We start from the raw sequence: 26,677 nt of genomic DNA on the forward strand, positions 1-26,677 counted from the left end.
CACTTGGAAATATATTGTGCATTTTTCTACCTTGACTCAGCATCTTATAATGTTAGCATGGCAATATTTTAGATATGGCAAGGATATGACCTTTTTGTAAAGGTGCAAGTGATTATGTACTGGAAAATAGCAAGGATGCTCATGTTGGGAAAGAAAAGGTGCAAAAAAAACTTGATGAATAAAAGGCCAGCCAAAGACAACAGGGAGTGGGCTCATCAACAGGGAACTTTGACAGCAACAAAATCAGAAAAACACTTACCTTTTCCAGGGAATCAGTCCAATAAGATAAGCTTCATCTATTATCAATGCTTTATTTGGTTTATTAATAGCATCAGTCTCAGAATAGTTTTATAAGAAATATTTCAAGACAAATTAGGTAAATAAAGCTTTCAAACACTTTATTTAATGTGAAAGACTATTGATGATTCAAAAAAGCTGTTTTTAAAAAACAAAGACTCTTGGAAGTGAACATGCAAACATAATTCATATGTTTAGGATTATTCTAGAATTAACACATAATAAAGAGTTAAAATTAGTTACACCTATTACAATAGAGACTCAAGCCATATAATTAAAAACTATTAAACATATGCAATTTATTTTGAAAGTAGGATTTTAAAATTCCTTTACAAGTTAAAGTGATGCTTTTACCTCAAGAAATGGTAAACCACCCATAATGCATTACTGGGGCCATACTCCACTTTTGTACTCCCACGGCATCCATATTAAATACTCAGAAATCAGGTCTTGCCAGCACATGGAGAGTAGCTCTGTCTCTCAGCAGTTCACTATTTAAAAACCAAGTTCACCAACACTTCATACACAACCCAGAATTCTAAGTTATTATTTTACAGTGAAGCTTAGCCTTTTCATATGGACCATGGACCAGAGTATTTGTGTTGGCTCATTCTGCCTCTAAAGACCAGATCTATCCGCCTCTAAAGACCAGATCTACCTACACACGGGGAACCTCGCTTATCATGTACTTGTCAACTTTCATTGTTATTGTTTCCTTGTCTTTCATTGTTATTTTCTTTCACTGTCTTTTATTATTGTTTTCTCGTCCAATGAGACAGGAACTGCGAGCAGGGATCAGGTGTTTTTACTTCTATACCCTCAGTGCCCTATTATGTTTGTTGAGTGAATGAATTCTGTGAGCCCTGTAGCAAAGTGACATATAATCAATCACAAAAATCACGAAAATATAAATGTAAGAAGAAAATACTGCATAAAATTCTGACTCTCATGTAGGTTTCAATCATTTGGAATTGTTAAAAAATTAATATAACCATAAACTTTCCAGCGGTCTTGTAGGGTTACTTTAAAAGGAGACTGGTTACAAATCAGTTATTCATGAGCTGCAGCTGCTGAAGTTTCCCTTCAAAATGAGCTTCTGCATGTAGCAGAAACAACTGTGGCAGACGTAAACGAAAAGAAAAACTCACTTCATTGGATTTGCAATACAATTTCAAATCCTGTAGCATCAAATATGATAAACATTTTTAGAGCATATTTTAAATGATAAGATTTTAAACTCTAGGTTGGCCTGTGGATTTTGCTGTCCAACATCAGAACACTGGGCAAGAAGGTTGCTTTTAGAATTAAACATAAATTCTTCACTCTGTCTAGTGCTTGTTTTAGCACACAGTAAACAGCTTCAAAAATCCCGAAAGAGCCTGTGATACCATAGCTAGTGGAGAAATTGGCAAAGACAAGGGACACCAGCCAACTTCCCACCATACAATCAAGCAAGACATTTTAAAATTAGTAGCTATCAAATAATATTTCACTGAAAATTGAGCTTTTCACAAAACCCGACGATTATTTTTATTTATATTTGGCAAGAATTGACATTAATCATTTATAAAGTATTCATTATGCTTTAAATTGCTTCCCATTTGTAAATATGATAACTGAAAATAACCTATGGCATTACTTTTTCCCAATCCTTATTTCAAAGCTCCTCACTATGTACAGAAGTCCATTTCAGCTTTGACATCATGCTAGATGCTTCCATTACAGGACTACAGTGGCTTTAGAAATGCATTTGTAGCTCACCGAACTGTATTATCTATAATATATAAGACTTAGCATATATTTAAATTACAGAAAATAAAGTACAAGGTGTTTTATTTTTCTTCATGGGGCTTTCAGGCAGACATCAGGATCTTCTCTTATTCCTAAAGAAAAATAACAAAAATCAAGAAAAGATAAATTTATAAACTATTAAAATTACAGATTAACTCAAACTTATAATATTTCCACCTGCATAAAACTCACAATGACACAACACAATAATATACCTTAAGTAACTTATTTAAAACTGAGTTATAAAGAATAGAATACTGGGCAGAAAAAAAAAATTAGCCAACTTGGAAATTAGAGCTCTATTTGCATTTGTATTGTAAAGGCTAACTATTCATTAATTTAATTCACCACTTGAGTCTAATTGTCAGTTTATGCTGGAGCCTAGGTCCCTGTCAAAAAGGGATATAATAACTCATTTTTATTGTTTCAATCAAGGCCTATCCTCCTACTCTAAACAAATGATAAACCCCATTCAATAGAGGAGTAAACAGTCACATATCAGATAGCTACAGACATTGGCTGGTATTCAGTCTTTAGCACGACACATACACTAAAACAGGTTTGCTCAGGATATGTAACAATTTGTGCCAGTGGAATAATAAAGTCTACTATTTAATTTCCTTAATTTTTCCAGAAAAAAAGTCATTAATTCAAGCACCACTAATTCAGAAATCAGAATTATGTGTTCCAGGCTAACGTTAGCTTTCACGTCCCTGAAGGAAAAAATAGTTTACTAAGCGAAGGAAAGGACCCCCAGATGTTCTCTGAATTATACGATCTTTCACATTATTATTGTCTGAATTAGTGAAGTGAAATGATATGTAGCTACCTATAAAAGTGACAAGAACGAGACGAGACAGATAAGAGCAGTCAGGCTTATAGAATTTTTGATGTTTTTACAGAGATTCATTAAAAGTTTATAGAATAATAGATTGAAATTATAGCATATACATTATCATCTCTCATTTGACTTGCTGGCTACATCTACTTTTTCGTTGCATTTTTCTTACATAACTTCTAATTGATTATATGGTTATGAATAGGTTGACTCATAACTCTGAGCTTCCAAACCCCGTCAAAAATTAAAAGTAAATCATACCTGTAGTACCTTGTGTACTTCTAGATGATGACTTCTTCTCAACTGGATACTGCAGAGGTATCACAATGCCTTGATCTGGCTTCTGAAATGCTGAAATGAGATTTTTTATTTTCCGGAAATATCTTTTATGTACCCCAGGTGCTGTCTGGAAAATAAAAGGCCAAGCAAATTATTTACCTATCTCATAATGATACAAAAAGACCTACAAAATGTGCTAGGGATGCTAAGAGATGTAACATTTATGTAATTTGTTGAAATATTTGAAAACATGAGGAAGAAGGAAAAACAACATTCCAGAAGAGCTTACTTTGGTTGGCTGAATTTCCCTGCAAGAGGAGCTAATGAGCTGTCGTTTCAGTTCTCCCAAGGGTGGTATTAGTTTGTACAAGTTCTTGCTCATCGCCCTGCCCTTCCTTCCTGCTCCCCATCAGACATCTCAAACCTCTGAGGGTATACAGGCCATTACCCACAATGAATTCACCAACAGAAGGGATGCAGTTACACACACACACACACACAAAAAAAAAAAAAAAAAAAAAAAAAACATAGATCCTACAGGTCATTAATAAAAAGTCTGAGGAACAACAACAAAAGACAAACCAACAACCCATCCTCCCTGACATCATTCCACAATATAAAATGCTACACAGGAAATTAAAAAATGGCTGTTATGATACACATAGTGCACAGCTAGTTCAGTTCTCATACTCTTTCACCTCATAATTTTTCCTGCGTCATTCTTCATGTTAAATTTTTTCCTCCTTGGGAAATTTCCCTATACTCCCAAAATTGTTCTCTCTACCAGCACATCACTATAACAAGGTGTTCTTGATGACATGAAAATGAAAGACTATATAAGGTCACCTTTATTTATTTATTTGTTTTTAAAGAGACACTTATTTGCAGGTGACTATTAAAATGTGTTCCTTTCCTGTCATCAGTTGTCTGGCAAAGACACTGCCTGAAATCAACAACAATTTCCTGCAAAAGCTTATGAGCCAAGCTTCAGGCATCAGCTCGAAACAGTTATTTTACGTAAAATAAGATACTATTGCTATGAGCAATGGAACAATGACTAGTATTTTTTAAAAAGTTGTTTTTCAGCTATTCCATCTGGAAGATTTTTGAAGTGGGAGCTGTTTGGTTTTCTTTTTAGAATTTAATGAGAAAACATGAAGGCTGGCATGAAGACTTTTGTCAGCTAGACAGTGGTATGCTCAAGATAGCACACTATACTACCCATAGTAACACTCAGTCATTTCCTTACATTGGGGTAAGTAGTTTTTCATTGAAAACATGACAAAAATTCTTTTTAGCTCTATATTGGTGTTCAGCCATATGATCACAGTAGATGTAGAACACTCCCTCACCCAGCTCCACCCCACTCTCTCACCTACCCTCCAACTTCCTTTTTTTTTAAGAGATGGGGTTTCTCCATGTTGGTCAGACTGGTCTCGAACTCCCGACCTCAGGTGATCTGCCTGCCTCGGCCTCCCAAAGTGCTGGGATTACAGGCATGAGCCACTGGGCCACCTTCTAAAGCTCGATTGAGACCTCATCCATTCTTGCAGAAGTCCAAACAGTTCTTTGGTTCCAAGATAGAATCTCCAAATTGCAAAGGCAGGCCATAGGCATAAATTGCTCCTTATACTTTCCTTAGGGCACCTTTTCATTTTCAAGGCACCTTCCTATCCCTTACTTTCACCATTTCCTCACAAAATGGCAATTATTGGCTGATTCACTTATTCCCATTTGACAGATAAGAAAAAGTGAATGCAAAGAAATTAATCAGCTTGCCCAAAGTCACACAGACAACCAGAGGCAGAACTGGCTCTGAATCCCAGGACCCAGTCTCTTGCCTTTCAGATTAGAACTGAGCCAAACAGGATCTAACGAAACTAGAGTCATCAACCAGAAGAGAAACTGTACACTCCACAAGTGTGGAAAGACTTCAAAACACACAACTTTTTAGCTGTTCTTGTGGCTTGTAAAACCATTTACCAACAGAAGCATAGCCGGGCGCAGTGGCTCATGGGAGGCTGAGACAGGTGGATCACCTGAAGTCAGGAGTTCAAGACCAGCCTGGGCAACACGGTGAAACCCTGGCTTTACTAAAAATATGAAAATAAGCTGGGTGTGATGGTGCACACCTGTAATCCCAGCTACTTGGGAGGCTGAGTCACGAGAATCACTTGAACCTGGGAGGCGGAGGTTACAGTGAGCCAAGATTGCACCACTGCACTCCAGCCTAGGCGACAGAGTGAGACTCTGTCTCAAAAACAAAAATTAAAAAAAACACAGAACCATCATTTATATGTAGTTAACACTTGATTATCCATGCTAACAGAGAGGAATATTGGATGTGTGGAAGGTATTTGAATTGGGGATCTGATGTTTCATAAGCAAATGACTGACCTAATTTATTGTGTTTTACTTAGATTAATAAGGAAAATTATTTAACATCTGCTTATCTCTTGATGATCATATACCCAGTAAAGCCTGAAGACACTGATGTCAACTGGGTGATATCAGTATATTTTTAATAATGTATTGCCAACAATTCACATATTAATAAATGAAAGTAGATTGTAGAATTAACTAAACAACTCAGCAAAATTTTAGTCTGAGTCATATAATACACTAGGCAATGATTTAACCTAAAAGTCTCTCTAAAACTAGAAATATACATGATTTCTATATTTCATAATTCAGTGGGGCCAGGGTTCAATTTTATTACACTCTTTAAAACAAATCTCATTTACCTAGCTTTCTAGCACAATATTTGCACAGATGATGGCATGTTACTGCCCTGATTTTTCCTGCAGCATGGCAAACTAAAACATTGTTCCAAAAATCAGTATTTATATCTATCATTTACCCAATTTTGAAAATACATTTATCACAAGAATTGGACCACTGACAACTCTCATCCTCTCACTGAACTCAGCTATTGTTCAAATTTTCACATCTCCCATACTGTCGCCTTTTAGTTATCCATGAAAACATGTATTAGATCACAGCTGGTCTTCAATATGCTCTAGAGAAATTTCTTCCAGTCAGGTGGTATGAGCTCTGAGAATACACACTAGTTTAATATTCACCTTAGAAAAGCACTACTAAGAAAGTAAATTTAGTAGATAGAAAAAATGCAATATGAATTTCAAAAATTAAAGAATTTTTTGAACTATTTTCTATTTGGGGATAAGTCATGCCAATCTTCTGCTCTCTTGGTGCAGAAAATTACAATATTATTACATAAACAAGGTCAAATCAGACAAAAGGATGAGGGGGCTTTTGTGTTCAATAAGCCCTCTCTTCTTTAAAATGGTCACAAGCATGTAACAATCTGCATATTATGTTATACTCAAAATGCGGAAAAACAAGTTTTAAAAATAAAGTTGTTAAACCCTAAGAATTTAAGATCCTTTCCTTACATAATATAATTCAGCAGCTGAAGGGTATTTCTCTAGAGGGAATAAATATTTCTGGTGAAATAATACACAAACACACACACACACACACACATATATGTGTATATATATATATGTGTATGTAAGTATATATTACACATGACCTAGCTTCATAATAAAGTTTAATTTCTTATTCAACCATTTCTGCAATGATACATAGAATCTTTTAAATAAACAGATTTAAATAGTTTTGATTAGAAATGGTATAACTTTATCTTTAGTTAGTATTACAGTTTTAATGAACCTTACATAATAAAGCAATAGTGTGTTTAAAAACTTGCCCTAATTCATCTCAGCGGTTCAAAACATTTGTGGTCTATAAATTGTACTTTTCTGAGGGCTCTCTTGTGCCACGCCCTGTGGCAAAGAGCTTCTTTTTGTGTGTTATCTTATTTACTCTTCAAAATGAGCCCTGTGAGTAAGGGAGTACTCTTCGGCTCAGTTTACAGATGAAGAAACTGGCTCACAGAAAAGTCAAGTAACCTGCCCAAGATCATAGACCTATCAGAGAGGAAGGGGGACCAGGCCTGGAACCCAGATTCACCTGGTAACAAAGCCTAGTCTGTTCCACTGCTAACTGTTTAATTTCCAGCTATAGCTCCCCAAGGACGTTATAGTCGCTTAGAAAACAAGCATCATGTTTTTTAATCTCCCATAATACCAATACTTATATTGGTATCATTTGGTAAGTCATTGCTCATTTAATTATTTTACCTATTTTTGATATGCTTTCTAAGATTTCACATAGTCACTAAAAGTTTGACATGATCCTTCAACTTTTTTATCTTTCTCCCAAATTCATAAAACTCTATAAAATGGTAGCTAAACAGGACTGGGACCACAATTCTCTAAAGCTTTCTTAATGATCCATGAACAATTTTGGATTGGAGCTTTAGTGATTTAAATATTATGAACATTTAATAATGTATAATTTGCTCTTTTATAAAATCAGCTTAAATTTCAAACACTTCCTTGACACCCACAGAAGCAAAAATAAATAAAACTATACCTCAGCACTCCAAGAACCTGTTTCCGTCTGGGACACTCGGTATGTATAAATGTAACCATGATACCTGTGAAAGAATAAATTTCCATTACTGAAAGATTCCAAAAAAACAATGGATGCTGTAAATGTGAGCTTACAAATGCATATAAATATCACATATACTGGGACACACGTATATGGTGCCACTGCATTCACAGGAAGCAAAGAATAGTGAATCTAACTTGTCTCCATATTACATCTGCCCAGTCACAGTTTCTAGTGAGATTTATCTTCTCATTTTCTGAAATATGGAAACTCATGTTCCTAAAGATTTGTCAAGTTGAGAGAGAAACTACTTCTTTCTGTTCGGACAGAGAGAAACTACTCCTTTCTGTTTGGACAGAAAGAAACTACAACAGGGACCCACTGTAATAGATAAAACCATGAATTATTAGATAGTTTTAACAAACAATAGACTTTTTTTAATATTTTATTTTTTATTAACAAATAATTTTACATATTCATGGAGTACATATTTTGACATGTACAATGTATTTCTTAAGTACATATACAACCTTAAGGTAAAATATTTCACTGGGATAATACACTATCAGGTCCACATTAATAATTAATATTAATATTATTAGTTATAAATATAACATAATTATTAATATTAATATTGGTTATAAATATAACAGCAATATTATAAGGATATAATACTAATAATAAGAATATAATAACTATATTCTTATAAAATTACTATCATAATCTGTAGCCATATAATATTACTGGAGTCATGCATCACTTACCAAGGGGGATACGTTCTGAGAAGTGCATTATTAGCTGATTTCATTGTTGTGTAAACATTATAGAGTGTACTTACACAAACCTATATGGTATGCCAGCTAGGCTATGTGGTATAGCCTATTACTCCTAGGCTACAAACCTGTGTAGCATGTTACCGTACAGAATACTGTATGCAATTGTAACAAAATGATAAATATGTGTCTATCTAAACCTATCCAAACATAGAAAAGGCACAGTAAAATACAGTATAGAAGATAAAAATTGTATATCTGTTGAGAGTACTTACCATGAATGGAGCTTGCAGGACTGGAAATTGCTCTGGGTGAGTCAGTGAGTGGCGAGTGAATGTGAGGGCCTAGGACACTACACTACTAGAATGTTATAAACACTGTAAACTTAGGCTACATGAAATCTATTTTAAAATATTTGTATTTCTTCAATCATAAATTAAGCTTAGCTTCCTGTAGCTCTTTTACTTCATAAACATTTTTAAACTTTTTGACATAACACTTAGCTTAAAACACAAACACATTGTACAGCTGTACAAAACTGTTTTTCCTTATATCCTTATTCCATAAGGTTTTTTCTGTCTTTAAATTTTTTATTATTTATTATTTTTATTTTTTTATTATTACTTTTTTTTTTTGAAACAGAGTCTATCTCTGTCACCAGGTTGGAGTGCAATGGCGCAATCTCGGCTCACTGCAACCTCCACCTCCCAGGTTCAAGCAATTCTCCTGCCTGAGCCTCCTGAGTAGCTGGGACTACAGGCATGCATCAGCACGCCTGGCTAATTTTTGTATTTTTAGTACAGAGGGGGTTTCCCCATAATGGCCAGGATGGTCTTGATCTCTTGACCTCATGATCCATCCACCTCAGCCTCCCAAGGTGCTGGGATTACAGGTGTGAGCCACTGTGGCCGGCCTAAATTTTTTATTTTATTTCTTTTTTTCTATTTAAACTTTTTCATTAAAAACTAAAACATAAATACACACATTAGCCTAGGCCTACAGAGGGTCAGGATCATCAGTATCACTGTCTTCCAGCTCCACTTCTTATCCCACTGCAAGATCTTCAAGGGCAGTCACACACCTGGAGCTGTCATCTCCTATAACAACGCCTTCTTCTGGAATATCTCCTGAGGAAACTGCCCAAGACTGTTTTACAGCTAACAATTTTTAATATAAGTAGGAGTAGATTCTAAAATAATGATAAAATGTATAGTACAGTAAATACATAAACCAGTAACACAGTAATTTGTGATCATTATCAAGTGTCGTGTACTGTATGCAATTGTGCTATATTTTTTCTTTTTTCTTTTTTTGAGATAGAGTCTCGCTTTGTCACCCAGGCTGGCGTGCAGTGGCACGATCTCAGCTCACTGCAACCTCCACCTCCTGGGTTCAAGCAATTTTCCTGTCTCAGCCTCCCGAGTAGCTGAGGCTATAGGCACACACCACCATGCCCGGCTAATTTTTGTATTTTTAGTAGAGACGAGGTTTCACCATATTGGTCAGGCTGGTCTTGAACTCCTGACCTCACGTGATCCACCAGCTTCAACCTCCCAAAGTGCTGGGATTACAGGCATGAGTCACCATGCCCGGCCTGTGATATACTTTTATACAGCTGACAGCATGGTCTGTTTGTTATTACCAGTGTCATCACAAATACACAGTGATGTGACATTACAACAGCTACAACATCAGTAGGTGATAGGAATTTTTCAGCTCCATTATAATCTCATGGGACCACCATTGTATATGCTGTTCGTCATTAACAAAAATATTACTATATTGCACATGACTGCATTGCTATATGACTGTATAATATATTATAAATGAAGTAGCAAAACAATATGAATTAAAAACAAGTACTGCTTGTTTTTATTACACTTTTGTGGAAGAGCAAGTCTAAAATGCTGTAAACTAGGACTATCTCCAAAGTGCCTTAGTTGTAATTTTATTTTCCTAAAAGCAGCTTATCCTTTTAAATGGGGTAAATATTCTCTCCCATTACTCAGTTTATATCTATATTGTATATCTGTCTAATTGGTTTGTACTACATGCCAAGAGTTTTACATGCTGTATTCGTCTGCTTGGCTGTCATAACAAAATACCACACATTGAATGGCATAAATAAAATAAATTTACTTTCTCACAGTTCTGGAGCCTGGAAAGTCCAAGATTGAGGTGCCAGCAACATAGGTTTCATTTTGAGCCCTCTTCTCTCGGCTTGTGAGTAGCTGACCGCTTGCTGTGTGCTCACACAGCCTTTTCTCTTGTAATAAGGCCCCCAATCCTATCAGAGTAGAGCCCCACTGTTATGACCACATTTATCCTTAATTACCTCCTATCTCCAATTACAGTCACACTGGAGGTTAGAGCTTAAACATATTTTGGGGGAACACAATTCATTCTAGATCATTCCACTCTTGACCCCCAAAACTCATGTCCTTCTCACACTTATACCATCCCAATGACATCACAAGAAATTAACTCATTCTAGCATCAACTTAAAACCTAAAATCCAAAGTCTCATCTAAATAAAATTAGATATGGGTGAGACTAGCAATATTATTCATCTTGAGGCAAAATTTATTTTCACCTGTGAAACTATGAAACCAGATAAGTTGTGTGCTTCCAAAATATAATGGCGCTACAGGAAGAGGATACACATTTCCATTTCAAAAGGGAGATATTGGAAAAAATAAAGGAGTCACAGGTCCCAAGCAAGTTCAAAACCTAGCAAGGCAAGCTCCATTAGCTCTTAACGGTCAAGAATAATCTTCTTTGATTCAACGCTCTGCCCTTCAGGTTCACTGGAAAAGCAGCATCACCCTCCCAGCTCCATAAGGTGGCCACGTCCTATAGCTAGGGTGATGACCCACCCATATGGCTCTGTTGGATGTCAATCTCACTTTTTGAAACCAACATAGAGGCAGCATTACCCTCTAGGCCTGTGCACTCTGGGCCTGTAGTAGGAATGGCAGCCCTGGTGATCTCAGAATCACCCTCAGAGTCATTCTTCCCTTTTCTTGAAGGATAAAGCATGTTTGCAGACAAATAACTATACCGTACTGTCCTGTTCCCTTTGGTCCAAACTGGTAATATTTCTGCTGCTTTTATCCAAACTCTATTCCTAACTTCTGCTGAGATGGCTGGTTAACGTAATAAGTATTCTTAAGGAGTCCAGCCACACCCTTAGTGTTACCTCCACAACAAGCTTCCTCATTTATTGCAATACACATAGGCTCAGAATTTTCCAAATGTTTAAGTTCCAGTGACTTTTTGCTTAACAATTCCTTCTTCAATTCATCTCTCTCCTTTTGCATTTTACCATAAGCAATCAGAAGGAACTGAGTCACTCCTTCAACATTTCGCTTAGAAATCTCCTCAGATAAATAGTCAATTTTACTACTCAACAAATTCCACCTTCCGGAAAATACTAGAACACAGTATTTTGTGGAAGTTCTTTACCATTTATAACGGGAAACACCTTTCTCCCAGTTTGCAGTAACATGCTTCTGAGTTCCATCTGAGACCTCATCAGAATAACCTCCAACATCCATAGTTCTACTAACATTCTGTTCACAGCAGTCTATGCTTTTGTCTAGCATACACCTCAAAACTCCTCCAGCCTCCACTCATTACCAAGTTCTAAAGCCACTTTCTCATTTTTAGGTATTGGTTACCTAAAAATGGTACTCCTTAGTACCAAAATCTGTATTGGTCTGTTCAGGCTGCCATAACAACATACCATAGACAGGGTGGCTTAAACAACCAAAATTTATTTCTCAAAATTCTAGAGGCTGGGAAGTCCAAGATCAAGGTGCTAGTAAGGTAAGTTTCATCTGAGGCCTCTTCTCTTGGCTTCTAGGCAGCTGTCTTCTTGCTGTGTGCTCATATGACCTCTTCTTCCTCTTCTCATAAGGTCACCAAATCTATCAGATTACGGCCCCATCCTTATAATCTCATTTAACCTTAATTACCTCCTAGAGGTCCTATCTCCAAATACAGGTATATTGGAAGTAAGGGTTTAAACATTAAGGAGGAAAAAAAGTTAAGTTTATATCACATGCATTATTGCCTTTGGACCCCACAAAAATCCTATTCGATTTACATTGCAAAATTCATTTTATAGAAGAGGAAACTGAGACTTTGAGATGTTAAGTAACCAAAGTTAGACTAGAGATTAAGCGGCAAAGATGGGATTTGAGTCAGGCCCATTTGACTCTAGAGCCCCAGTTCCTGATCCCCGCAATGGAATGGATATAGATTATGTATTATATTTTAGTGTATATGTAATGCTACTTAATTTGCCTAATAAACTTTTATTTCATAAAACAGTAAGGTAAACTTTATAATGAATTGTTTCAGATTTTGAATGTGAATCTAAATCAACATGGTTTTATTTAATACATTTTCTGATTGCCATTCTTGGGCACAAGTTTGGGTCAATAGAGATATTTGGTTAGGACAGATGCTTTTTCTTCTAATGGCGTCTTGCTCTGCCACCCAGGCTAGAGTACAGTGGGGTGATCATAGCTTATTGCAGCCTTGCTCTCCTGGAATTAAGTGATCCCCCTGCCTTCACCTCTCAAGTAGCTGCCACTACAGGTGCACACTGCTGTGCCTAGCTGATTTTTTTTTCTTTTTTTTTTTCTTTTTTTTTAGTTTCTGTAGAGACAGGGTCTTGCTCTGTTGACTATGATGGTCTTGAACTCCTGGCCTCAAGCTATCCTCCCACCTAGACCTCCCAAAGTGGTAGGATGACAGGTGTGAGCCACCACACCTAGTCAGGACACACACTGAACTCTGGTTAAAATCAATATGTTTACAAGCAGAAGGTCATGCTTGACTTGTTGATCACGTTTATCATCAATCTCCTTTGGAAATGAAAGTATTTAAATATGTGAATTAAATTACTATATCTTTCATCAATATCCATCAGGACTGATTACCTAAAGGACAAAAAAAATCTGAAACACACTAATCAGATTTATGTGATTCGTGACACTGGACAAAAGGCCATTTAACTACTGATGTGGATTATATGACTTTTTTTATGAAGGATTGCCAGAATATGTAGATCATATATAAAATAGCTTTATATATGCCTATATATAATATGCTGAATAAATATACAATATTACAATGTTAAAATCTTTTGTCTTTTTAAATACTTGAAATCTACCTCAAAGCCCACTGACTTCAGCAAGTACTCTATGGGGAACAAGGCAAGAGCTTTGATTTCTATTTTTCACCATAGGAACTCAAAACATAAGCCTTTAAGTGATTTTCTTAAAGCCACATAGCAAAATCAAGATGGAAGCAGTGAAACAGCATAGGTTCTTAGTTCCATTTTCCCTATGGGAAATGATTAGCGACAAAAATTCAGTATCATAAGGGTGATGTGGAGATGCATTATTTAAAATCTCAGCAACAATGTAAGCAGAATGGTAAGCAACCAGTTTTCCACTTTCTAAAACAATGGGTCTCTAAAAAATACAATGACTATCTCCCTACTATCATTCAGACTTATTTAGTCAAAGTAAAGAAGTCTGTTTTGAGAATTGTTTCCTAACGAATCTGATCTTATCTCACTTTCAGTTAAGCAGCAGGAACCTGAGTACCACTTCAAAAGTTGTAACCTCCAGTCTCTGAACAACCTGGTGTCAATGGCACATAAAACTTCTGATGATTAACTCATATAATATTAACAATTTCCCCCACAACTCCTCCAATTTCTGAATGAGCAAAATTGTTTCACCCCTCAAATAGAACAGCAGTTTATGTCTTTCACTTTCAAGTTACTGAAGTAACTGACCGAGGATCCCCTGTAGTCAACTCCTATTATAATATGTCATGGATGGAAGAGATCTAAAACAGTGCAACTCAAATTGCATTCCCAGGATAACAGCACCAACATCACTGGGAGCTTGTTAGAAATGTAAATTCTCAGGCCCCACCCAGTCCTGTTAAATCAGAATCTGGATTTTAACAAGATGCCCAGGTGATTTGCATGAACATTAAAGTTACAGAAGGACTGATTAAAATACAAAGAGAATGCCCACATCTCATTGGGAATATTGATGGCAACTTCCCTTATGTCAACCTGGCTTTTTCCACCCGCCCAGGGTACTTCTATGCCACCTCCTCCATAGTCATTCAGTCTATGCTTTAAGAATGCTTTTTTATTTTATTTTCCTATTTGATTACCCTTTATTTCTTTCTCTTGCCTGATTGCCCTGGCCAGAACATCCAATAGTATGTTGAATAAGAGTGGTGAGAGAGGTATCCTTGTCTTGCGTCGGTTTTCAAAGGGAATGCTTCCAGCTTTTGCCCATTCAGTATGGGTGGTTTAATGGGCTGTGGTTTAATGGGCAGTGGGTTTTTCATAAATAGCTCTTATTATTTTGAGATACGGTCCAAAAATACCTAGCTTACTGAGAGTTTTCAGCATGAAGCATTAATAGCCTACCAACCAAAAAAGGCCCAGGTCCAGACAGATTCACAGTCGAATTCTACCAGAGATACAAAGAGGAGCTGATACCATTCCTTCGGAAACTATTCTCAACAACAGAAAAAGAAGGACTCCTTCCTAACTCATTTTATGAGGCCAGCATCATCCTGATATCAAAACCTGGCAGAGACACAACAATTTTATTTTAATATAAGCTGAAGCTTTGTCAATTATTTCAGTCTTCATAGCACAGTGTTTCTCAACCATTTTTTTCCTTTCTTCCCCAATAAGATTTCAGTTTTATTTTCCATAGCTTCTATTATAAACCAGTAATTTTGTAATATAAAATTAAACTAAAATATTGAATATGCTTTTTCAAACAAAACATACCCTGTCTCTGTCCATGGAAAATCACTGTTCAAACTGGCAAGTTATATAACAAGAGCTATAAAATCATACATATTTTTGACTACATAACCTTGCTTATCTTCATACACTCCAAAGAAACAAGTCAAGAGGAAAAAGCAATTTGACTTTGTCAAACATCTTTATGTTCATACTAGTTCTATTTCAATAGTGAAAAAATGGAACTAACCTAATATGAGCAATAAGGAATAATTACTCAAAGTAAGGGAATTGTTTTTGGATATAACCCCAAAAGCACAGGCAACAAAAGCAGAAATAGATAAATGGGATTACGACAAACTAAAAGGCTTCTGAACAGCAAAGGAAACAATCAACAGAGTGAAGAGACAACCTACAGAATGGGAGAAAATACTTGCAAACCATACATCTGATAAGGGGTTAATATCCAAAACATATAAGAAACTCAAATTACTCAATAGAAAGAAAACAAATAATCCTATTTAAAAATGGGCAACGGACTAAAATAGACATTTCTCAGAAGAAGATATGTGAAAAAACGCTCAACCTCACTAATCATCAGAAAAATGCAAATGAAACCACAATGAGAAATCATTTCACACCTGTTAGGATGGCTATTATAAAAAAGAAGACAAGAGAGGATGAAGAGAGAAGGGAACCCTTGCACACTGTTGGTGGGAATATAAATTAGTACAGCCATTATAGAAAACGGTATGAAAGTTCATCAAAAAATTAAAGATAGAACTACCAAATGATCCACTGCTGGGTATATATCAAAAGCAAATGAAATCATCATGTCAAGGAGAAATCTGCACTTTCATGTGTATTATTCACAATAGCCAAGATATAATGCAATCGACCTACGTGTCTATCAACAGATGAATGGATAAAGAAAATGTGATGTATATACACAATGGAATACTATTCAGCCTTAAACACAAAGGAAATCTTGTCATTTGCAACAATATGGATGAACATGGAGGACATTATGTAAAGCGAAAAATAAGCCATGTGCAGAGACAAATACGGCATAGTCTCACTTATACATGGAATCTTAAAAAGTTGAACTAATACAAGCAAAGAGTAGAATGGTGGCTGACTACCAGGGGCTGGTGGGGGCAGTGCAGGGTGGAGATTTGGAAATTTGGGTCAAAGGATAAAAAATTTCAGTTAAGAGGAAAAGTTCAAGAGATCTGTTGTACAACATGGCAACTATAGTTAAAAACAATGTATTGTATTCTTGAAAGTTGGTAAGAGAGTAGATTTTAAGTGTTCTCATCACAAAATATAAGTATGTGAGGTATTGCATATGCTAATTATCCCAATTTGGCTACTACACATGTATACATATTTCAAAGCATCATGTTGTACATAATACATATATACAATTTTTGTCAATTTAGAAATAAATATATAAATTAGAAAAAATAACGGAATCATAGCAGAAACAATGGTTCAAAATTAAACTTTCTCTGTCAAAGGTGAGGGTTTAAAATATGATGCTGGCTGGGAACGATGGCTCACACCTGTAATCCCAGCACTTTGGGAGGCTGAAGTAGGCAGATCACAAGGTCAGGAGTTCGAGACCAGCCTGGCCAACATACTGAAACCCTGTCTCTACTAAAAATACAAAAAAGAACTGTAATCCCAGCCGTTCAGGAGGCTGAGGCAGGAGAATCGGTTGAACCTGAGAGGTGGAAGTTGCAGTGAGCTGAGATCACACCACTGCACCCCAGGCTGGGTGACAGAACGAGACTCCATGTCAAAAAATATAAATAAGTAAATTTAAAAAATAAAATATTATGCCAAAATTCAAAGGTATTAGAGTCCTAGATTTTCCCAAAAACTTTAAGTACATGAACTATGTTGACATAAAATGATAGTATGCGTAAAAAGTGGACACAAGGAGATGCCACTCTGATTACAACTATTCAAAACTGTCTGCCTCTGTGTGTATATAAACTAGAAGTAAATTTAAACTAACATAAATGCATTATTGCATGTTATTTTTCGTATAGTTATTTCAGTGACTAATCTTTTTAAGAAAAAGAAGCAGAATTATAATTTGGAGCCTTACAAATGTAGCCTAAGCAGATCACAACTCATAAAAATATAATTCTTTTTTTAAATTGTTACATCCCCTTTACGATTATATTTCCTCTGACTCCCTCCATTAATACAGACAAACCAACAATGTAGTGTAATTTTAACTTCCTTCCCTCATTTAAGCTTCTTTGGACTTTTTGATAATCCTAGAATTTAAAATGTATCACTCCAAATAATTCAGAAAATGAATAATTGTTAAAGAACAGTGTTTTATCATTGCCATTAATTTATTTTAATTACTATAAAGCATGTGTTAATCTAGTCTCTACTGATATTGAAACTTGTCTTTATTTCATCAAAAGTTGTTCCTAACTGTTAAAAAAAACTGTTCAGGTTAGAAATGGACAAGAAGCAACCAACCTGACTTATTTCTTATTTTCTTAATGGGTCAGTATTGGGGACAGATCCTTGTTTAGAACTGACAAAACCACATCAATTCCTTTTTTAATACCACTTCAAGGACTACACAAAAGAAAAGTTTAGCTACATCTGACTTCTTCAAGACACTGCAAATAAAGCAAGCCAGTACCTATGCCTTCTATGTCTATACGAACTAACGCCACATACAAAATTCAAGACACAACTATAATGATTTCTAACAGATGTTTCAGAACTTATATATCCAGAGGAATCATAGCCTACACAAAGCAATTATTATTGAGACTATACTCCGATTCAAGAGCTTTCCAAATGTCCAACGACCCAAACTTTATTCTTTCAGAGAGAATTTTGATTTTTGAAACAGTTGAAAGTCATTCAACTTCAAGTCTAAGGGTAAAACTATGTGATATTTTGATGAGTCACAAAAATAAATATAATCACTTCTTCCTCTGAACTTCCATATCAAGTTTTATTTATGTACACTTATGATGGTCTAACTTTGTATGATGATTATTTATAGAGCTTTTATTTATATTAATAAACACATATTACATGTTAACTTTACAAATATTAACTCATGCAATAATCATCATAACAACCCTGTGAGCGTACTCTCACTATCACCATCTGCCATTTTACAGGTAAGAAACCTGAGGCACAGAAAGTTTAAGTAATTTGCCCAGGGTAAAATAGCTAGTTAAGGGTCAGAGCTGGGATGCATACCCAGAGATCTGGCTGGAAGATCTGGGCTCTTAACCATCATTCTAGGCTGCCCCTCTCTCATACTAGAGGGAATGTATTAACAAATCGGTCTTTAAGACAATTCCAAAAGCACAATTGTCAAAAAGGGAGGGAATCTGCTTAGACAGTTAGAAGAAATAAGTTCTAGTGTTCAGTCACACAGTAAGGTGACAACATCTTACGTATTTTTAAATAGCTAGAAGAGAGTACTTGAAATATTCCTAACACAGAGAAATGATAAATGCTTGAGATGATAAATATCCTAAATACCCTGATCTGATCATTACACAATGCATACATGTGTTGAAACATCACAGCATACCCCATAAATATGTACAATTATTATGTATCAAAAATTTGTTTAAAATACCATTGGGGCTACATTACATTTACTAATAAACTAAGAATGAACTGTCATCTTTAAATAATTTAGTCTTCCCTTCCCATAACATGGTATGTCTCTCCATTTATAATTTTTTCATTTATATCTATCAATCAAGTTTTATAGTTTTTTTGTATGTCTTATACATTTTTTGTTATTTCTAGTTATTGTGTATATGAATGTTTATGCCAATTTTTAAATATCATAAATGGGATCTGTTTCCACTATATTTTCTGTTTCATAGGAAAGCCACTGATTTTATGTACTCTTGTATTTGCCCAGTGTGCAGAATGCTCTTATTAATACAGATAGTTTTTTTAAGTTTATCCTTTTTTAAAAAATACATCAAGTTTCTTTTCACTGAGGTACATATGTGCTCTCACATTTCTTCCCTTCTCACCCTCAATGTAGACAGCCATTGGGAAAGTTCTGACTGCCCACTGGGATTGTTTGATGGTGATAAGAGGAGAACTAATTTAAAGTATTTAAAATAATTAGCTCAAAAAATAGTTTATTTCCATAGTTGGCATCCTTCTAGACATATCTGCCTTTGTCTACTACTTATCTGATGGCAGATTTGGAAGAAAAAATGCTGTTATAATTCTTCAGTTTCAAGGACACATAATGAAGTCATTTGACATATATGTCTTTAGATAAAAGCATAATTATCTTTTTGTCCTTTAAGTTTTAAAGGGACAACTGGGAATAAAGTGCCTATCAAACAATTGAGTTGGAGAAATGGGAGAGGAGCAGTGATGAGATAAAATTCCAGTTTATCAGTTGTAATAAAGGGGAACAGTGTGGCAAAGAACTTGAAATTATAACTTAACTTCACTTAGTGAGAAATTACAATTTAACTTACATTTCGTTTTTGAATTCAATTGGCTATGTGTCTTGGTGCCACATTTATCTTCATGATAACTTAGGCCACCAACATTATTTTCGATTTCCTGAATAGAATCCAGTGGCAAAGTGAGCCTGAAAGGCAGCCTAGCATTAAGTTTGCCACATATAAACCACCAAATGGACAATTCATGGCAAATAAACCAAGTACTGACTCTGGTTGACAATGTAAAATTAAAGTTGCAAGACTAGTCTGAAGACATCATTTAGCTTAAGCAAAGGGGGCATCTGGGTTGATCTCTTTCCTGTTCTCCCTACCTGGCCTCTTCCCTTCAGCTCCCTTCACTGACCTTCTTCTCTCAGTGGACAGCTCCAGCCAACCTCTCTTCATCACTTTCCACCCTTTCCAATCTCTGGTAACTATCATTTTACTCTCTTTCTCCATATGATTGGGGAATCCCACTACAGGGAAAGGAAAGGAAATCAATCTATCAAAGGGATACTTGCGCCCACACATTTATTTATCACAGCACTATTTACAGTAGCCAAGATATGGAAGAGTCCAACAACAGATGAATGGATAAAGAAAATGTGCTATGTATATACAATTGAATACTATCTAGCCATTAAAAAGAATGAAATCTTTTTATTTGCAGCAACATACATAGAACTGGAAGTCATTATGTGAAGTGAAATAAGCCAGGCACAGAAAGACAAATATCATGTGTTCTCACTCACATGTGAGAGCTAAAACACTTGGTCCAATGGAATGTTTTAACTTAATAAAGTGATGCTAGATTTCATTTTTAAGAACCAGTGGATAAGAATAGTAAATAATTTTTAAAATATATTAAAACATTATCATACTATAGTGCTATCAGTACAAGAATAAATGGATCAATTGAGACAGATAGTCCAGAAACAATAACTGTTATATATAAGAATTTAATTTAGGGTAAAGTAGGCTAGCAAATCAATGAAGAATGGAGGTTGTATTTATAAATTATATTGGGACAATTGCTAGCTATCTGAAAACAAAATCAAATTAGATCCTTTATCCACATCAAAATAAAATTCCAAATGGAATTAAAGAGGTAAATGTAAACTAACAAAACCATAAATTTAAAACAAAAACTGAAGTGAAGTTTTATGACATATCTCAAGGGGAAAGGACTTTCTAGCCAAGGAAAAAATGAAACACAAAGAAAACTAGTGACGTATTTGACTACTAAAAAGTTTGATTTTTGTATGGGTCAAGAAAAGTAACAGCAAACACCAAACTTAGAAAAGATACGTTGCAACAGATTAAGGATTAGTTTATATATACATAAACTAAGGATTAGTTTATATACACAGACACACACACACACACACACACACACACACACACATATACATAAATTTACAATGTGTTAAAAAAAAGGTATGATTCAACTGGTTAAATAAGAAAAATACATAAAAAGCTAAATCATGTGAGGAAATACAACAGTTTAACAACCATATAAAATGACAGTCACTAACCAAAGGAATATAACATGTGAAAAATAAAGCAATAGAGTGTAAATATAAAATAAAGAATGACACGCCAAATTTCAAGAGAAAATTTTATTAACTACAATACCCATTTCTAGTGAGGGTGTAGCGAAATGGACACTCACACATTACTGGTGAGCATGTAGATTGGAATAACCATTTAGGAAAAATATCTCATGATAATGTATATTCAAGAATCCTAAGCTGTTTATGTTTTCTGACCTAGAAATTCTACATTGGAAATTCATTATAATGAAATACTCATAAACACAAGGAAACTTTAATGTACTGAAATATGAATCCTGATGGAATTTATAGTAACAAAAATATGGAATGATTCAAATGTCTAAAAGTAGGTGAATGGTTAAGCAAGATATGGTATTATTTTTTGCTAGCTGGCTGGCCTACCATGCAGCCATCAAAAATAACATCTTAAAGTCATTTCTAAGAACATTATATATGAGTGCACTTTTTTCATGTTAAGTGGGAAATGGAAAATGTGGCAGAATACAATTATAAGAGCACACATGTTCAAAAAGAAATTCATTTTATTAAAATATAGAAGAAAATTCACTTTATTTTTTAATAATAGTTGTCGTTAGGTTATAAAACTATAGATGGTTTTCCCTAATTTCTATTACCTATATTTTTCTAATTTTCTATAATGAATAGGTATAAGAAACTATTTTTAATAGACTTATACAAAAATCTATATTTAGAGAAAGTAATTGAAAGAAAAACATCACTTAAAATGAAGGTAAGCAAGCCTATAAATGGAAAACTAACTCCTTTAGTCCTTTATGAAGGAGTTAAATTTTCCATTTTCTAAATCAGAACAGAAGAAAAGGCCATATCTGAAAGCCATGACTAGGAGGTTCAGAAATGGGGAAAGGGGCAAGCATCGTTTGAAAGTACAAAGAACAGTTTGAAAGGCATATGAAATGTGTTATCTCTACAATAAAAATATAAAAACTCAATTAAATTAAATCTCAATTTAATTTATTAAATTAATTTATTTTTTTTATTGCATTTTAGGTTTTGGGGTACATGTGAAAAACATGCAAGATTGTTGAATAGGTGCGTACGTGGCAGTGTGATTTGCTGCCTTCCTCCCCTTCACCTATTTATTAAATTTATATAAAATATAAAAGCTCAATTAAATCTTCTTGGTTAATAGGAGTACACAAAAGAATGAGAAACCATTCTGAGGAAACCCTACAATCGATGCATGTTTATCAGCTATACCTTGTTGTCTATGTGCATATGACACCACTTACATTGTTATTTCGACTGCATATCATAAGCATAAGTGTTTTGTTTTCAAATGAGTACATGGTTTATTTCTAAACAAAATTTGATTTTATCATTATAGTACCAAAAAGAGGAAATGAAATGTTTATGTTTATCAAAAAGGACTCTCAACTCAAAAACCTTGAGAAACTCTGATAAAAGGCAATGTATCCTTGTATCTTCCCTCTGCAGCACATTCTGGCTATCACTCTAACAGTCTCATAAGACTTTGAGGCCCTAGTATACCATTTGAAAGACATGATAAGGGAACTCCCAATTTCCCCAGTATTTTCCGCTACTTTACAAGGAGGTTTTCATAGAGAACTAAGGGTCATAAAAACTGCATTTATGCAAGATTCACTTTGGGTAAAAACTTAAATGCTTGAGAATTTCTCCTCTGCCTAAGTTAACTCCTTATGTGGTTCTGGTCTACATAGGCAAAAGGCTAAAGTTGTCCTTCTGTCTTACATATTGTACTGAAGGCAATCTTTCGCAGAAGGTTAGATACACAATACTATTCCTGTTTTATAAATATGGAAACTGAGACCCAGAGAATTTGAGTGACTTTCCCAGAGTCTACACCCTAACCCCTCGATGTCCATTCAGTTTCTTACAGTAAAGAACAGAATTTGCCTTGACAGCTTGTTGATTCAAAAATATTTGCTGAGTGTCTATTATGTGTTCCTGGTGATGGAGACAATGTCTGCGCCCTCATGGAGATTATATTTTTGCAGAAGAGTCCAGCAATACATAGGTAAGTAAGCAAGTTACCGATAGTTTAAAGCTCTTTGAAGAAAAGTAGAGATGGAGTGAGTGTATCAGGGACAGGGAGAGAGCAGTTGTTCTAGATAGGTGGCCAAGCAAGTCCTCTCTGAGGGAGGAGACAGTTGAACAAACGTGAACTAAAGGTATTTCTGGCAGAAGGAACAATAAGTGCAGAAATCCTAAGTGGGGGCATTTTTTAGGAGCTTGAGAAATGGCCAGGAGCCCAGTGAGGCTGAAGCCTTAGGTGTATCTTGACTCTCACTGTACCGTGTTGTCCCTCCGCTGCACAGACTTGTTTTGTACTTTCTTTTTCACCTTTGGGTTAAGGAGCATGTTATCTCCTTTGTCAGCTTCCCTAAAGCAGTACCTTTCACCCACCCACTCACTCCACCTTCTTTCAATGAGAAAAGAGCCTAAGAATCCTAGCTGGTTTTCTTTGCCCTTCCCTAGGTTCCACATGGAAACAATAATGATACAAGCAAAACATAAAGATTCAAGCCCAAGACAATCAATAGCTTCCACGTATTTCCCTTGAAGCCTTTATGAAAAATGTATTTAGAGCATGATAGGAGAGCTGCCACAAACAAGGTTTGACCATTTTTAAAAACCAATATACAGTGAAAATCCGCTAACACCAGGATCAGGATAATCTTTCTTCACTGACCCATAAGGTATTTCAAACTCTTGTAGTATATAATCAGATGCTGAACTTACTACCAAGCATTTAACCTCATTTGGTTTCTGTCTAGAACCTACTATGCAGGGTTGTTGTTTTCATGGATTTTTTTATTCCGCTGACAATAATGCTTGAGCTAGCTAGGTACTTCCTTAGAAATGTCCCCATGATTCCTAAAAGAAATCAACTGAAAAGAGAAGATAGAATAATAATATATCTTTGGTTTTATTCAATGGATAAGAAAACCGGGGGACTGAAAGATTAATTTGCCCAAGTCACAAGACTAACATCTGACTAGCACAGGACTACATCTCAGATTTGCCTGACTCTGGAGCTCTGGAGCAAAGACGCAGGTGAATTTGATTCAAAATGAAGCCTTAGACTGAGACATATCTAGGCAAAGGGCAAAACTGAATCATAACAAGGGTGTTTTTCCTCCATTCCCTTTAAGACTACTGTGAGTCCTAATGTTTATCAAGAAGGATCCTATTTCTGAAATCCCCTGCCCCACCCCTCACAGACACTACTTTTCTAAAGAATGCTACATCAGCAGATCCAGAGAGATGATTTTACTCTCACACATCCCCCTCCTCTCTCAGCATCTCGACCTAACTGGCATTGCATTCTTAAAGTAATTGACTGTTTCTTAATCTGCCTCCTCTCTCTGAATGTCATGCTCTTTCTTTGGGATGACACTTCAAAAGTCATTTAAAGAGAGCTAGAGTAAGGAGCCACCCGACAGGAGTTAAAATGGAAGTTGGGAGCCTGGGTCTTTCTTGGAGCAAAGGTAAACTTTAGACCACATTTCACCACCCTAAAGGGGATTCTCTGCAGCTGCCCCAAAAGCCCCTGGTGAGGGCCTTCTGGAGAGCAGGAGGCCCAGGGAATGAAATCCCCAGCGAGGGACTCAGGCGAAAGTGTGTTCCCTCACGGCCCTGGACTAGACTTGAGGGTGGGCCATGAAGGAGGCCTCAGCAAGCTACTAACGCCGGCACCCTTGCCCGACTCAGCCTCCACCCTGGCCTCAGCTGCCAGTGCCCACCATCCACATGCTCAGCAGGCCCCTGCCTGCCACATAATACTCACAGCACACACAGGCAGTACACGCCTGGCACACTCTCGCTGTCCCTCAGCAAATAGCTGCCATCCAGCCCAGTGGCGAGCAGGAGCTTCTCGCCGGTCTCCCTGCTGATTTTGCCATGATACACAGCCACTGCATCCATGGCCTGGTGGACTCTCGGGCGGGCCGAGGAGGAGGATTGCACAAGTGAGATGCCGCTGCTACTGCAGCCAGGCACAAATCAACCACCTGACTCCCAGTTCAGCCAGATGTGCAAAAAAGAGAGAAGCACCCAAACAACAGGATGTTGTCTACTAGCATTAAACCTCCTTCTCACACTTCAATTAAAACCAGCTCAGCAATTTAGTAGCTTGGTTTAATCGAGCTTGTCAAGGGCTTCCATCTCCTGCCCCCCAACACAGGGTTCTTACAGAGGGGAGGAAAATTGGAAGAAGGATTTTGCAAGATTTGAGCTGTACTGCCAACACACACCCTTGCATGCAGACAGGGATGCTTAGTAATGCTTCTGTTCTTGCAGATTACTCAGAGGCCACCAGGAATAACTTAGTTCAACTAGCCGGTAAGGAGTTGATGATAGAGGCAAGTTACACATGTCTCTGTCAGTATGTGGACCCATCATGTAGGGCAGAAACATACTGACAGAATGAAAGGACCAAAAGCTCTGAGAACAAAACACTAATAGTTTTATCAGTACTGTCATTATGCAATCATTACCGAACATGGCCATGAAGACTCCTACAGAATCAGACATAGTAGATGAACAGTGAACTTTGGGCAAGTTCTTTTTCTCCTTCTTCCTTCTCCCTCATGCAGTCATCTTGAGAAGTCTTGGTCCTGACCAATATTGATTTCTTTCCTAACACCTTGTCCAAGGTCCCAAAGTGCTAGCTGAGATACAAAAGTCACAATGAACATCCAAAGATGTTCCAGATTTATCTATTTGATGGGCTTTAGATGAGACAATGTAACATTTAACTGGTGATTTGTCTTTATGCGGATTTGTATGTGCCCTTTGGTGTATAAGGCCCACCTTTCAGCAGTTTGTCCAAAAAATCTGTTTTAAATCATTTGCAAGCATTGATAATTTTGTTGTAACTTTTATTGTCTGTTGTTTCTAGAAAATGTTATTTCTTCGATTGATGCTAAACTGTCTTTAATATTTTAAAACCTTTCAACCTTTGTTTTCTTCTCTGAAATAAAGCATTGCTTCTACTTCAAAATGTGCTAGGTAATATTTCCCCAAAACTTCTTGCATTTTCACTAGAGTAAGAATTTATTGCTGAAGCTGAATGGTCTTATAAATGTACCTTTAGATTATGTAAAGTACTTTTAAAATTGGAATTAAAATAACTGAAGCTATGTCATCTATTATATGCTTTCTGCAACTTCAGTGTGTAGTTCTTTGAGAATATGGCAATGCTGGGAGCTCAATAGGGAGAACAATACTTAATTCCTCACATATCTTACCAATGGATTGCATGTACAGAGCTGACTTGCACCAAAGGCAGATATTTGCTCTTCATCTATTAGGGTTAAGAAAAATCCTCTAAGATTTCAGTGGTAGCTCGTAGCAACTTCTCTTCT

At 36.0% G+C, this 26,677-nt stretch overlaps 1 protein-coding gene across 1 annotated transcript; it reads right to left on the reverse strand.

Moving 5' to 3' along the window:
• Positions 1-381: 381 nt before the first annotated feature.
• Positions 382-25,393, reverse strand: SH2D1A (SH2 domain containing 1A). Its single transcript, XM_012475295.2, has 4 exons — positions 25,099-25,393; positions 7,667-7,730; positions 3,188-3,332; positions 382-2,180 (listed from the first exon to the last, which is right to left on the reverse strand). The coding sequence occupies exons 1-4, from the start codon at positions 25,233-25,235 to the stop codon at positions 2,140-2,142; spliced, it is 387 nt and encodes a 128-aa protein (XP_012330718.1). The 5' UTR covers positions 25,236-25,393; the 3' UTR covers positions 382-2,139.
• Positions 25,394-26,677: the final 1,284 nt, after the last annotated feature.

Source organism: Aotus nancymaae, unplaced genomic scaffold (genome assembly GCF_030222135.1).
Source record: "Aotus nancymaae isolate 86718 unplaced genomic scaffold, 86718_ANA_hifiasm-v0.15.2.pri h1tg000004l, whole genome shotgun sequence".
Taxonomy (NCBI): Eukaryota; Metazoa; Chordata; class Mammalia; order Primates; family Aotidae; genus Aotus; species Aotus nancymaae.